Source organism: Asterias amurensis, chromosome 1, assembly GCF_032118995.1.
Source record: "Asterias amurensis chromosome 1, ASM3211899v1".
Taxonomy (NCBI): domain Eukaryota; kingdom Metazoa; phylum Echinodermata; class Asteroidea; order Forcipulatida; family Asteriidae; genus Asterias; species Asterias amurensis.
Window position 1 is genome coordinate 4,243,631 of NC_092648.1, and position 15,076 is coordinate 4,258,706.

A 15,076-nucleotide genomic window follows, 5' to 3' on the forward strand; every position below is an offset into this window, starting at 1 on the left:
GCGACTGGCTTATTCCATTTAATCATTATTTTCTTTCTGAACAATGAATTAATATTATGGCATTTTCTTGATAGATTTGCATTTATATCAAGTGAATGCAGGTTGAAGACCTTATGCATTGATGTCATCCTGTCGCCATCTTTGAAGTAATGACGAAACATTAGGGAAAAGGCGGTTAAAATACGCAAGGCGCATACATTAACCTTTATTTGACCTCTGAGCGAGGGAGCCCTTGTCCTGTGACATCACATGCATAAGGTCTTTTGGCTAATGAAACAAGGTAACTGGAAATTTAACCCCAAAAAATACCGCAGAATAAATATAATAATTGTTTTTACAATGGTATGTTTTGTTTCATGAGTGTTTTTAGATATTTGTACAATTAATATATCAGCTGTGAGATTGTGTTGTGTATACAAAATAAATATAATAGCAAATAATTTGAAAACAAAAAGTTTCAATCACTTTTTTTTATACAAAATCTTACGATGCCAGAGTCCCTACAAATACAATGATGGCGCGGCGTGCATCACTTGTAGATGGTCTATAGGTTGAAGGACTTTTAGTTTGACCTCTTTCATTGAGGCGCCAATTGACAACCAATTCATAACCACTGGCCATACAGTGATGTAGTCCATGCCTATAGTCATTGTGCAAGACACTGCAAGATGTTCTTGTTGAGTTGGTCATCCTCTATGGTAATACCATCAGGCCTGTATGCATCGTTTTTGAAAGGGCAAGGGTACATTGGAAGGCATTTCTCCTTGGTAAGGGGCACCCTATGTGGAATTTGCAAATTTCTACTGTGCGAATTTTTAGGGCACCAATGCCATGACCACGAGACACAGAAGCAATCGCGTTTGTTGCCTCCTTGAAGTATCAGGCCTGTACCACAGGTCCCTCACACTCAACGCTACACATGTCGCGACTATTTCACAGATAGAGGGTATTCTGTAAGCCCCTATCCCGCCAGCAAGAGTGTTTTGAGTGTGGTGTGGTTGGGTGATCTTGAAGTTTTTCCAATAGCGCCCGCTATCGTTGGAGCAGGGGATGGCGATAAGTGAGTGGTAGTGAATAGCAAGGTCTTGCACCAAGACTGCATGCCTTGCTTCTGGACCGAGGGACTGGGTATGAATCCTTCATTGATCACTGTCCTTCATCGTTGGCTCTCCATCAACTTGACAGGTTCCAGGATTTTGGTTTTACTGGTCTCAACGATACATCCATTCATAACCATCTCATCCAGTATGTGGTACACCTTGTCAAGGTTAAACATGATCTGTTGGAATAGCACTGGGTTAAGGCAGATACATCTTTGAATTGTTTGAAATAAACTCATAAAGGGTTTTGGTATCTTTTGTAGATCAAGTTTTTGGCCATGACATGAATCCCTACTCACTGTGAAGATGTATGTAATATAATTTACCTGTAGAAGTTTCAGCTTCGTTAGTCGTCAATTTTTTGAGACAAAAGGTGAAAATCACAGAGCAATGTTTTTTGGAGACTCGTGTTATCCATTGTACATGCTAAAACAATTTTTGTCTCACTGAGACCAAAATTATTTTTGTCAAATTTATTTACTTATTTTTCAAAAACTACAGCACCTCAGTAGGTAATATTGTAAGGGAAGCTTTCTACCATCATTACAAAAGTCGGTAAACTGTGAGCACATTTCCAACATTATCAAAATGGGGCTAAAACATTTTCAAAGGATACATCCAAGTCAGTCTGTAAAAGAAAAAAAGAAAAAATATTAAACAACTTGTAATTTTTGGATGCAGCATTGTACATTGATTTAACAAATACAATGCCAGCCGATAAGATCAAGAACTGACTCTGCGGTAGTGCAGTTAATTACGATCCTATAAACTAAAGTAGTAGTCCCAGCCAATTTTCTATACCATCCGCCCGGGTAATAGTTAAAAAAGCAGGACAGTTCTTTTCAGAACTGAGAAGTCTCCCGAACCCCCGAACATCTACTACGCGGTAGTAGAATAAAGAAAGACAGTTCTCTAAGAACAAACTCTACATGGCAAGTAGATACACACATGGTGTTACCACGCACCAAATATATATTGATACCTCACCATGCAATGCCTTAAATCCTATATCATGCCATCTTGTTTACAAAAAGATATCACGTCTTAAAATACTTACCACTTTCGGGAAATATTTGTCCAGGGTTTCAACAATCAAGTGGATGAATTCAAGAATGGCAACCTCATTCTAAGAGTAAAATAATATTAAACAGATTGAGAGAGTGAGTTGTAATAAATTAATTTCAGTTCAATTCAATTCAATTCAATAACATTTATTTCAATGCTATTATTCATCATGTTCATTACAACAACAAAACATAATATGTTGAAACTACCTAAGTTATACAGGGACCTACTGTAGCATGAGATAATTAAAGGAACACGTTGCCTTGGATCGGTCGAGTTGTCTTTGATAATCGTTCTGTAACCGTTTGTTGTAAAATGTATATGGTTAGAAAGATATTGTAAAAGTAGAATACAATGATCTACACAAATATGCCTCGAAATTGCATGGTTTTCTTTTTACTCTGTCGACTAACACGGTCGGCCATTTATGGGAGTCAACATTTTGACTCCCATAAATGGCCGACCGTGATAGTTCGCGACGTAAAAGGAAAACCGTGCAGTTTCGAGTGATACTTGTGTGGATCACTATATTCTACTTTTAAAACATCTTTCTAACCATACGCATTTCATAACAAACGGTTTCAAACGCTTTTAATAGACCAACTCGTCCGATCCAAGGCAACGTGTTCCTTTAATCTATTTTGTGCACAACGATTCAATAGTAATCAGCAGATAAATGACAATATTTAGGTGTAAGGTGAAGCAGAATGCCTTTGTACCCTAACCTATGGACAAACAAACATTAGACCAAGGACCGTACCAGGACAAAGGACAAAAGAAGCAGACTAGACAGTATGAGCAAGGCCAACACAACTTTTTTTTATATAATTTTTATGCAAGTCGCCAGACACACAAGGCCTGAAGACCACTCTAAGGTGTGGGCTACAATTATTTTTGTCCAGAGGCCGTTGCCACCTACTCCTAGGGCTGCAACAGAGTTACCCCTTTTACAGTCCATACGGATGTAGGCTTGGGTATCATCAGTCCGAAGCCTGGCCTGTAGAGCAGAAAGCACTACCTCCCCAATTTTATGTAGCAAGTGTCACGACCGGGATTTGAACCCACACTCTGCTGATCAAACAGCAGAGCTTGAATCCGGTGCTCTTAACTGCTTGGCCATGACTTACAAGTTATACCTTATTAGTTTAATGACTGCTTGATGATACTACATCAATTTATCAAGATCATATTTACCTCTTCTTTGTCAATCCCGACAAGAAAGTACAGAGACAAGTAACGCCGGTAGACAACTTTAAAATCTTGATAATCCAGAAAGGAACACTAGGGGAAAAGAAACAAAGAAATATTATCAAATGCATGTTAAAGAACACAGTGCACATCGTAAAGAGAAGGGGTTCACCCCGGTGTTTCTGGCTTGATTGAAAGCATATTGCGCCACAGCACCTTGTAAACCATTACATGGTGCTAAGGATGAGGTCTTATATCTCAAATTTTGTCACACTCCTTGGCAAAAGGCGCGTTATAAATACAGTTATTATTATTATTATTCTTAAATATTTATTGAAATTGACGAGTTATATTATTTTATTTTACCATGACACCAACCATGGAGTGAAAGCACCTCAGGGCTCGAAATAACCCACTGCACCCACAGCAACTGCTTTGGTGATTATGTGCTGTTGCTTTGGTGCCCTTCGCAAAGTTCCAATACAAGTTTTCATTTTTCTTATAGAAGTTCCCCTAGCCCAGGTTGGACTCCTCTGTTGCAGTGCAGTGGCACTGACTGACGTCCTACCAGGGCTAGAAGTTCCCCCTACAGGAAGGAAAATGCTGTATACCTTCAAAAAATAAAACAAAAAAATCACAGCCTACAAGGCAGTCATCAGGGCCCAATTTCATAGAGTTGCTAAGCACGAAAGTTTGCTTAGCATGAAATTTCTTCCTTGATAAAAACAGGAATGCCAACCAAATTTCCACGTGACTTTCAGGAGAAGAATACACCAGCTGAATGCCAGTAAGAAGTAACATACCAAAAATGGAAAATTTGGTTGGTAATCTTGTTTTTATCATGAAATAAATTTCATGCTAAGCAAATTTTTGTGCTTAGCAGCTCTATGAAATTGGGCCCTAGGCCCAACTTCAAAGCTGATATTACAAGATATTCGCTAACTTCTTGGCAGAACGTTTTTCCTCTGGTAAGGGACACTTCTATGATTTGAGGACACTTAACAATTTCTAGTGGAACTTTGCATTTGGGGCACCACAGCAAAAACTCAGGGCATCTCGACAATTGCTTCAAAATAAAGGGGCGTGTCCAATAATTCAGTCCGTCTTTACCCCTTTGGTTCCTCGGAGGAGAACCTTTCTGATCAGCTCCCCTTCAAGAGATGTCCTCTCGGACAACCCTCGTCTCTCGTCATAGTACTGAGCAAGGCGAGTCTGACCTTGCTTAGAGATGATCAGGATGAACTTCAACATGGTCGGCACGCAAGATGTCAGGTCAAAGACAAAGAGAAGGTCACTGGAAGGTCACGTACTGAAAGGTAAAAGGATTTACACAAATTAGAGGACTGAAGTTGAACACCGACTTTGATGGAATGTTCAAAGCTTGATTGTGCATGGGAATGAGTCTACTCTTTCATAGATTTGAGCGAAAATCATGTTTCATTCATGATGTAATTTCTAAAGCAAACACAGTGACATGGTTATCAACTGGGTAGTTTTGTCCCATCATGGTAACTGGCTGACTGGTTTTGTCGTTGATTGAGAATTGATTGGTTTAAATGGTAGGCTACCAATTAACAACTAACATTAAACCAACTAGTAATCTAGTCAGTACAGTTTTATGAACTTGTACAATTTTTTATTAGGTTTTTACCATGGCCTCCCTCCCTTCATGGAATAAATTAAATTAAATAAAATTTAATTAAAACAAAAAAATTAAAGCCAATCTCTAAATAACATTATTATAACAGAAACAGCAATCCAATAAATACTTTTGTTATTAATTTTCATAAAAACAGCAACTTCCTTGAACTAATTCCTTGATGTTGAAAACAAATGGATTGGAACAATTTACCTTACTGTTTTCTACTTTAACATGTCATAACTAGAGTGGAAGTGTCAACAGCAGACGACCTTATGCTGTTGTTTTGTACGCCATTTTCTGTAAATTACTAGCAAACTACACACATCCATTAAAATATTGAACAGCGCCCTCTTGCGGTAACACTTAACATTAGAGGCCTGTCAATTTGACGTCACATCATCCACCATCACGACGCCCGGTCAAAGTAAACCTTGAATTCTTGGGAATTTTCGCCAATTTCTACCGCAGATCGAGCCTTCCAATATTTGACAAGGAATACCTGGATTTATACTGGATAAACATGAGTGGAATAAACCGACTGCACTTCGCGATTAATGTGAGAACTACTCCCGGCATTTGAGTGTAAATCACACCCAGTGTAAAAAATATCTTCCAACTATGGCGCCGACCTCACTGCTGTGACGAGGAAAAAAAATATTTCAATACAGAGCGCACGATGGATAACGATACAGGACCACCTCAGAACCACATAAACCAGTTAAATTCTGGTCAAGCAAATGTGATGAACAGCTTACCTAATAAACAACATGATGATAATCAACGAATGAACTACACAATACCGGGAATATTACATTTTATCCAGCATGAGTGGGCACGTTTTGAGATGGAGAGGGCGCAGTGGGAAGTGGAAAGGGCTGAACTGCAGGTAATAATGACAATGGTTGGTTTTCTGCACAAAATCATTTTATGATGGATTGTGTACTGTCAGGTATTTTATCATGGCAGAGGTGCTTAAGCCATGAATGGTATGTCAGCAGACATACCAAACTTTTGTAAGGTGTGCAGTTGAATTAAATGCGAACTGAGCTATAAAAATAGATTAGATGCATTAATTTTATGATGATAATTTGTACAGACAGAATGATAAGTTATGTACAAATTGGGTGCCATGACATGAGAGCTGAGCTCAGCTATAGCAGTTTAGAAATATGTAGGGAAAAGTCTTAGTATGGCGCCACCACTTTTTCATTTGATATGAAATAATATAGTATCCAATTTACCTCAATGAGATATCCCTTTTTGTAAAAATGAGTCAAAAAGTGGTGGCGCCATACGGAAAGTTGTCCATATAATAAATGTAGGATCATATAATTACACAGTACCTTGTTGGGTAGCAATAGTTACTCGTCCCATGGATGAATAAGTGGAAAAGTTTCCGTATGGCGCCACCACTTTTTCATTCAATATGATATAATATAGTATCTAATTTACCTCAATGAGATATCCCTTTTTGTAAAAATGAGTGAAAAAGTGGTGGCGCCATACGGAAAGTTATCCGAATAAATTCCTCCATACTCATCCTAACTCGAGATAGGATTAATCCTAGGGCTTTGTGAAATCGACGGCAGATCTTTATGAGGAACCTGGTGCAAATTTATTACAAACAAATATTACATTTTGTTGACTTTGTACATTGTTCAAGCAACACACCATTTATTACACCAGCTACATGCCTAGTAATACTAATAGTATTGTACACAACTGATGAAAATAATCTTGTTGTGAACTGCGCCTCAACATAAATTCCCAACTAGCATACATACTTTAAATATTGTGTTTTCTCTGAGTCACTGGCCAAAATTATTTTAACAACCTCGAGATGGTCCTTAGCAAAATTAACTGGGAGCAATTCTCAAGTACTATGAACCAAATTACCATTGGAGATTTCTTTAATAGCGGTGTAAACACACTGCAATAGTAAAACGGTGTCAGGACACTTCGATTTTGCCACTTCGTACCCTGGACACTTCGTACCTTTTCAAGGTACGAAGTGACTTTTTTACCCAGGTACTGATGTGCATGTTATGATGTAGATCTGTATGTTCCGATATTCTGCCTCTGATATGCTGAAGTCTCGGAATGCTCTGACTTACTTTATAAACATTATACCACCAATCCAGCCAAATATTGTATTTAAACAATGGTGGCAGCCAGTCAGCCTGTCCATTCCTTTACATGTAAACTACACATATTTTACAATTGGACAAAGGTTTGAAATCAGGAATACACAACAACCCCGGAAAAGGGGAGATCACGAGCTTGAATTCCAGTACCTTCTGTACCTGTCTACTTTTCAAACAATGACTATAAGTTAGATTTTTGTAGTTAAAAAAAAACCCACAAATCTTGTGTTGAACTCTTGTAATTTGATTATAGAGGAAGTATTTAGATTTTCCGATCTTGGATCTGATAATTCATCGTCGCCAGTCAGACACCGACTTTGATGTTGGCCATCCCATCATGCTATCTGCTATGTATCTTTTTTTTTTGAAGCTGTCTACTACACTTAGATGCAATTATTGCCCCTGGTCATGGATCTTCACTTCATGTACATGTATCTCTTCTGTGCACAGAGTTATTCGCTTGTGTGTGAAGCCCACCAGAGAGATTTATCTTGATGAATTAAAGGAAATTAAAGAAAAAAAACATGCAAATCGTTTTAGATTTTATAGTCAAGCCCGATACTTCATACTTGGTCAAGGCAAGGCATTTTATTTATTTTTTTCAATGTAAAGGGACACCTCTTTCATAGGTTTTATTTTCCCCTCAAACTTTCTTGAAAGTATGCATCTGTATTCATATTAAACAAGTTGAACAACAACGAGGACTTCTAAAGTGCTATCCACTAAAGGCAAGACACTCTAGCAATGGGAAAACAAAAGGGAAAGGGAAAAGGAAAAAGGAACCAAAGAAAAATCTTGAAAAGAAACCAAAATGCTTTTGACATAAAAGACTTTTCGGAGTTTGGAGGTTTAGTGTGAAGAAGCTTTAGTAGTTGCGTTGCAATGCAATTGAGAATTATCTGCACCCCCTCCCCCCAATCAGGTGCAATGAAGTTTTACTTCTTGAAGAAGACCTTATTTACTTGTTTTTAAGTGTAACTGTAAGTCCCATTATTAACTGTAATACTGGGGTACGTTTTGGCGGCGGTAACCAAAACTGTTTCGGTTGTTGGTCGTTGGTTCTGCTGTTCAGACTGAACGATAACAAGTTGTGAGCTCGGTTACCATTTTGGTTATGACGTCAGAAACAGTTATTGGTTGCAGCCGCCAACACGCACCCCTGGTCACTATAAACACTTGAAACTGAAAACGGTTTCCAGGCTTGTATGCTTCGTTTTTGAAAGGGCAAGGGCACCAAGGCATTTTCTCATTGGTAAAGGGCACCCTATATGAGGAAATTGTCAAATTTTGTTTAAGTTAAGAGCTTTTCAAGGGCACCAAGGCAATGGCCAGGGAGCACAGAGGCAATTGCCTTCGTAGCCTCTGTGAAGTATGTGTACGTACACCCATACATTTAGACCGTGGGATGATCAGCCTCTGTGAAGTGTGTACACACATTTAGACCGTAAGATGATCATCAAAAAGGGCTCTAGTTTTCGAGTGTTGTAGTCTACCCTTCCGCAACTACCTGGTAGTCATGAATAACATGTGAAAGTCGTCAAGGACAAAACTTGCACAGTAATGAGTTATTTTAATTAGAAAATAATTATAGGAAAATTGTATCAGGCCTGGGTTTCAGCAGAAAAGCATGTACAGGCCTACGTACATGTGCGTAGGCCTACCTGTGTTTCAGGATTTGTGTGCGTCGTGTACAGGTAGCCAGGCGAAGAGCCGTAATTAGGCAGTTTGTTTAATGCGTGTTCATTCACTATTTCTTGTTTCTCATTCAGCTTTTAAATATGTACGCAATCGATGTAAACAACAATTGCGAAGGCTAAACGTGAACTTCAGGTGTAATTTGTGGCTGATGTTTCACGCATGGTATACTTTCCCCAATGTCATATTGCAGACTATTGATCTGTTAGAGTTGTTTGTGTGTGTCGTGGTTGTACTGTTAATGAAATTGCATAAACTATTAATGTTTGTTTTGTATGACTGTACACTGTCTGTCGTTTCGTTGATGGCATGGGTGAACACAATGGACTGTTTGTACTATGTCTGTTAAGCTTGTTTTGGTCGTATACATTTAATTACCAATCCTTGTCTTAGAATGGGATTCTGTGTGTTTAGTGGGTGAGACCATTTAGTCCCTGTCATCAATGCATGCTCCTCGCCCACATGATTTCATCAGAACTATATTAAAGGGAAGGTATAGGCCAACAATGTTAACAGTACGTTGGTAACATAGAGTTATATAAGAACTAGACGGCGCACAGGTGATGCTTCATGCACAATTGCGACGGGACCGCAAGGAAACACGCGCGCGCCATTATGTACGCGCGTTGAATATTAAACACACGTTGGAGTGTGTGTTTATTAAACGCTACGCGATGCTGTTTTGTTCAACTTATAAAATGGCCGCACAAACACACACTGTGGGATGCCAGTTTTGTCAACTTAGAAAATGGCCGCCTGGCGGGGCGGGGCGCGTATATAGGCCAGTGCGCCCTCTAGTTCTTATATTATAACTGCATGGTTGGTAATCACTCTTAAAATTAATGGCAAAATTAATGGCAACATAAATTTAGGCCTACACTGTATGTACTTGGTTGTGATTTCTATAGCATTTTTAGAATCATTTCACTTTGAGGTTATGTGGTTATAGCCTACGCAATTTAGAAAAATATTTGTTTCAGTTTTTACCAGCCCCCCCCCCCCCCTCCCTAACAAAAGTTTGAATTTGAGAAATGTTACTGTCAGAAATGTTTCTCAAATTTGTGTAATCAAAATGTATTTAGTATTCTTCCAGCGTGGAGTGTAGTAAACCTGCTTCGGATTTTCTTCGATATCTCAAATGTTCACAGGTTAGTTTTATCGTACATAAGGATTAAAACAATAAACCGGTTCCAAAAACCAAAGGTATTAACGTGCGTTCCCTTTAAGCTTGTACGAGGCTATGCTTACATGTAGTACACATTAACCCCTCGGGGTTTAAATGTACTTACTTATTAATATCATCCGATGGTTCCCACATGTACTGTGTGAACGGTGGTAGAGTGAAATATTATTTTATAGGTGGAGAACCTACACTAGGCATGGCTGAGAAGTCACTTTTCTTTACATTTTAGAAAATAGGCTGGAACACTACTACTTTAGCTTATAGGATCATAATTAACTGTACTAACGCGGAGTCAGTTCTTTAATCTCAACGTTTTGACTAACTTGCTGTAGTCATCGTCAGGAGACTGAATTGTACAGTTTGTAGGGATACACTCAGTACGTACAGATACACTGTAAATAAGTGTAACATATATTGTGTACATGTACACGCACATGTGTGAGTACATGTTCAATGTTGTCCAGTGATGATCAGTTGAATGAGTCATTGCACTGCAATTTTGAAAGGTCTTCAGAGACTGCCAGAGACCGAGGTTACATTGCTGTGTACTATACATTGTGTGTACATGTATACAGTGTGCAGCAGGACCCAAAGGTAAAATCCATACTCGCCCCATTTTCCACACAACATAAATCTGTCTACATGTACATGGTAGATTCGATGATGCATGCAGCATGTCAATTTATTCAACCCTCCTCTCTTCATGTACTGTATGTTGATCCATGTAGAATTGTCCCAAGACAAACCTACGTACGTACACACTATACATTGCTGTAAACCTATATAATCACCCATTTGACTGACATTAAAGGCCAGCATTCTTACTTGGTGTATCCCAGCGTAATATGCGTTTTAAAACATTAACAAATCTGTGAACATTTTTACTCTATTGGTCATCGAAATTGAAAGAGAAAAATAAAAAAAAAAACACTCTATTGTGTGTTTTCAGATGCATAATAAAATGGCTTCAGGCAGGAGCAGGCCTGAAATCTGTTAATATTTGAGTGAGAAAATACCTCTTTCTCAACAACTACGTTAGAGGGAGCTGTTTCTCACAATGTTTTATACAATCCAGTATCAACAGCTCTCTCCATTGCTCATTACCAAGTACACTTTATGTAAGTTATTATGCTAAAATACCAAGTGTCCTGTACCTTTAAACTGAAAAAAAGTAAACACTTCACATTGTCAACTGATAGTAGAAGTTTCCGAGATGAATTTTTAATAATAGGAGGAACTGATTTCACTTCTGAAATCTACCCAGCAAGTAGATACACACATGGTGTTACAAATATTGAAATCAACTTGTTTACTATTAGTCTTTCAGTATTTATGAAAGTACACATAGTTGAATTTACTTCCTTCACGGTTTTTCACACTTTGACCTCAGTGAGGGCACTGTTCGATCGATGGTGTACTTGTGCAGCATTTTAAATGCAAAAGTCATTACTTTGTAATGTAGTGCATTTAAACCTGAAATAGTACATTTAAATTTGTACAAATGACTTCCTCGTAATACACTTTGCCAAGTCAGTCCCATTCGAGCTGAGTGTTATACTTTGCGAGACTCTGTTTCTTCAAATACATTTTTAGTTGTTACATTTCCCTTTAAAAATTGAAATTGTTTTTAGATAAAAAATTACTGTACGTGTATTTTAATTTTTTGATAGTTTGTTAACATGTAAGCGTAATTAAGAACAAATGTTTTATTTTTGTAAACAATGTTTTCTCGTTTTCGCTATGCGCAAGACTTGCAAAATAAGAAATTGTGCTTGTAAAGGCCTGATACTTCACGGAGGCAATGAAGGCGATTGCCTCCATGCCCCTTGGTATGGCCCCATTGCCTTGGTGCCCTTGAAATGCTTTCAGTAAAAATTTACATGTTGCTCATAGGGTGCCCTTTACCAAGGAGAAAATGCCTTGGTGCCCTTTACTGCCCTTGACCTTCCAAAAACAAAGCAATATTATTACACGTGATATACATCGTAGTCCTGCTTTCCTACATGATGTAAGGAGGTTAGTGCAGGATGAACCCACACCAAAGGGTAGCCTTGTGTATGTGTAAGGTCATAGGTCATTGACTGGTATTCCACACATTCATGCTGACAGCTGTTGATGGGTTTGGAGTGGACTGCTGAATCGGAGGCTAAACATTACCTGTAGTATGTCTAGTCATTCCTTCATGGTCTAGTTAAGCACTTGTTCAAATGGACAGCGATTTTATTGTTCTAGTGGTTAAAACTGGAGATCAAATGAAAGGAATCTGGGCTCAAATTCATGGCTCTGCTTACCGCCAAATTCTGCGCTTACCATCACCATTCTCCGCTTGCACAGAAAGCGCCAATATTTTGCGCTAGCAAGCCTAGAATGCCTAGTAACTAGGAGTGCGCACAAGCCAAAATTCTTCGTTAACCCGTGCAATATGCTTGGCGCAAGCGCATAATTCCCTGCTTTCGTAAGCACCGTTTCTTTGCTTACAAAACAGTAAGCAGAGCCATGAAGTTGGGTACGCTTTAAGACCAAAGACCATAGTCTGGTCCCTTGTTGCTTCAGTAGAATTAGTCTTTACTGCTGTCTAATTGCCACAGGGAACGTGACATTTTGTGAAGAATTTACTTGTATGAACATCTGTAGTACGTACTTTAGGCCTACGATGTACACCCGTACCTCGTATGTATTACAACACATGTGCGTGTATTGGTAATAACAAGCCATTTTTGTTTGTACATTGTAGGCCTACGTAACGCACACACATGGGTCACACCCCTATCATCCATTGCATTCAAGTGTTTATCATCGCTGTCTCACATATAATAATAATATGGTCCTTGCTGCATGCTGGCCTTTCATTCCTTCCGAGTGACCATTGCATCGTAGTCCACAAGAGTAAGCCCTACTTGATCCAATGTGCCGTACCTCTGCATGTACGTATACCCCATGTAGTAAGGACCCAACTGCATTTTCCATTTACAGTTCAAGTGACAGTACACCTACCCTGTGATGGGTTCTGCTACTGCTGCTGTCAGTAATTGGTACACGCTGCGAGGCATGGCTGGCCTAGACTGTAGTGCGTGTCGTATTCGCCCACCATGGGACTTCCATCTTACGCTATTGCTCCCCTGTAGAGACAACCCTGTGTGTTTAACAGTTGGACTTGGGGGCAACTTCGGGGTCTTCATTCCATTGTGTGCGTTGTAGGAGTGTAAATTTATCTGAGTGTAACATTTGGCGTGTAGTGAGAAAATGTCATCGTAAGAGAGGTGAAAGTTGCTTTTGAATTGTACACCAAACTTCACAAAGAGTTCAGTAGGCCCTAGTATGTGTCATGTACCAGAGATGTGTGTTAACACTGATACTCAGTCTGTCCTGAGTTCTGTGAAAAATTACAGGAATATTTGTCGGGTGGGATTCGAACCCACGACCTTTGCAATTCCAGAGCAGTGTCACCAACTAGACCACAGAGATTGCCCATTTTTTTTTCTTTTTTTTCTCAAGTGATTATCCTTGGTGGAAATAAATGTTTGATGAATTGAATTTAATTGAATTGAATTGATAGGTACAATGTAGAGGCAGTTCAAATCATGTTTTAAGCAGATCCGGTACTGCAAACAATTTAATGTTTTATTGCCTCAGGGATAAAGAATGTATCACTGTTGCAGTTTGTGTTGTTTTGCCTGGACATTCCACCTCTGGGACGTCGGTTCAAATCCCACTGGGGGCACTATGTAATGTGTACATTGTTGATTGGGTTTTCAGTGTCTATTACGTAGTACTCGACTGCATGGGTTATCCGTGGAATAATTCTCTTGTCTAAAACTTAAAGGAACGTTACAGAATTGGTAAGAAACAAAAATCGAGAAGATCACAGATAATATAAAAATTACACGGTCTAATGATGATGATAGTAGAAAACATCCCTTGAAATATTAAGCAGATCCGGTACTGCAAACAATTTAATGTTTTATTGCCTCAGGGATAAAGAATGTATCACTGTTGCAGTTTGTGTTGTTTTGCCTGGACATTCCACCTCTGGGACGTCGGTTCAAATCCCACTGGGGGCACTATGTAATGTGTACATTGTTGATTGGGTTTTCAGTGTCTATTACGTAGTACTCGACTGCATGGGTTATCCGTGGAATAATTCTCTTGTCTAAAACTTAAAGGAACGTTACAGAATTGGTAAGAAACAAAAATCGAGAAGATCACAGATAATATAAAAATTACACGGTCTAATGATGATGATAGTAGAAAACATCCCTTGAAATATTTCTGTCTGAAATGTCATATTTGATGAAAAATAAATAATCTAATTTCGCGTTTGGAGTTTATTGCTCAGTGAGCGTTTTATTCATTTTTGTTTTGGCATCGATGCAATGCAAAATTTGTTATCGGTTTTTCACTATTCTCTCATGACCCAGAGGGCCAATCGATCTTGAACTTCTACAGGTTTGTCAGTTTATGTTTATGGTGGATTACATAAAGTGCTTACACTGCCAGCAACGTTTTTGCTAGCAAAACCAATTCTGTAATGTTCCTTTAAATTTCTTCATTGTCTTCTCTCTTCTCATTTCGCTCAAAAGCAAATCATAGAAATGAACAATGTTCACATTTACAGAACAAAAACTACATATTAAGCCTACAAATGTACAAGTATGTTAAAGTCATGTACAGTGTACGTAGATGTACATGTATGTACATGCTGTGTGTACAGTATCATGTACCCTCACACTGATTTGACCTTTATAGCATGTAGATCTTTTCAATCCTGCGATATATTGTTCCTGCTGGTTTCAGGAAATGGTGAATCCTGGAATATTTCATTACATGGTTATGAATTAATTTGTGATGCAAATCAAGAGGGATCGCTTGCACAAACAAAGGGCAAATGGGGGATATATTTTTTTCGTACGTGTATCGGAGAAGACAAGTCCGGATGCCGAGTGTCCAGATATCCATTGGTTGGAGGAAAACATTTTGTAAATATATGTGTATTTATGAATTTGCCATAAAAATTATGGGTGTCTTGTTCCTTCCTGAAAGACACTGGACACCTTTGGTT

The 15,076-nt window shown here is 38.7% G+C and overlaps 2 protein-coding genes across 4 annotated transcripts in view; one reads left to right on the forward strand and one right to left on the reverse strand.

The window, feature by feature from the left end:
* Nucleotides 1-144: 144 nt before the first annotated feature.
* LOC139943104 (uncharacterized) lies at nt 145-5,344 on the reverse strand. Of its 2 annotated transcripts, none has more exons than XM_071939925.1 (6): nt 5,206-5,344; nt 4,464-4,662; nt 3,360-3,446; nt 2,158-2,226; nt 1,717-1,728; nt 145-1,279 (listed from the first exon to the last, which is right to left on the reverse strand). In XM_071939925.1, the coding sequence occupies exons 2-6, from the start codon at nt 4,602-4,604 to the stop codon at nt 1,157-1,159; spliced, it is 432 nt and encodes a 143-aa protein (XP_071796026.1). In that variant the 5' UTR covers nt 4,605-4,662; nt 5,206-5,344; the 3' UTR covers nt 145-1,156. The 2 variants fall into 2 exon arrangements, with proteins under 2 accessions (XP_071796026.1, XP_071796032.1); XM_071939931.1 differs by having other exon boundaries at nt 5,211-5,316.
* A 26-nt stretch (nt 5,345-5,370) lies between these two features.
* LOC139943121 (striatin-3-like) overlaps nt 5,371-15,076 on the forward strand; it is a 39,526-nt gene continuing 29,820 nt past the window's right edge. For both annotated transcript variants that reach the window (XM_071939941.1, XM_071939948.1), the window contains exon 1: nt 5,371-5,881. In XM_071939941.1, coding sequence (XP_071796042.1) covers nt 5,672-5,881 — 210 coding nt within the window. In that variant the 5' untranslated portion in view covers nt 5,371-5,671. The remainder of the gene's footprint in view (nt 5,882-15,076) is intronic.

What these genes read in the sequence shown, in the direction of transcription:
- LOC139943104 (XM_071939925.1), bottom strand. Translation starts at nt 4,604, where the DNA reads ATGTTGAAGTTCATCCTGATCATCTCTAAGCAAGGTCAGACTCGCCTT. An exon ending in TCCTCCGAGGAACCAAAGGG is followed by an intron (nt 3,447 to 4,463) that starts GTAAAGACGGAC and finishes CTTTTCCCCTAG; the next exon opens with TGTTCCTTTCTGGATTATCA. An exon ending in TCGGGATTGACAAAGAAGAG is followed by an intron (nt 2,227 to 3,359) that starts GTAAATATGATC and finishes TTTTACTCTTAG; the next exon opens with AATGAGGTTGCCATTCTTGA.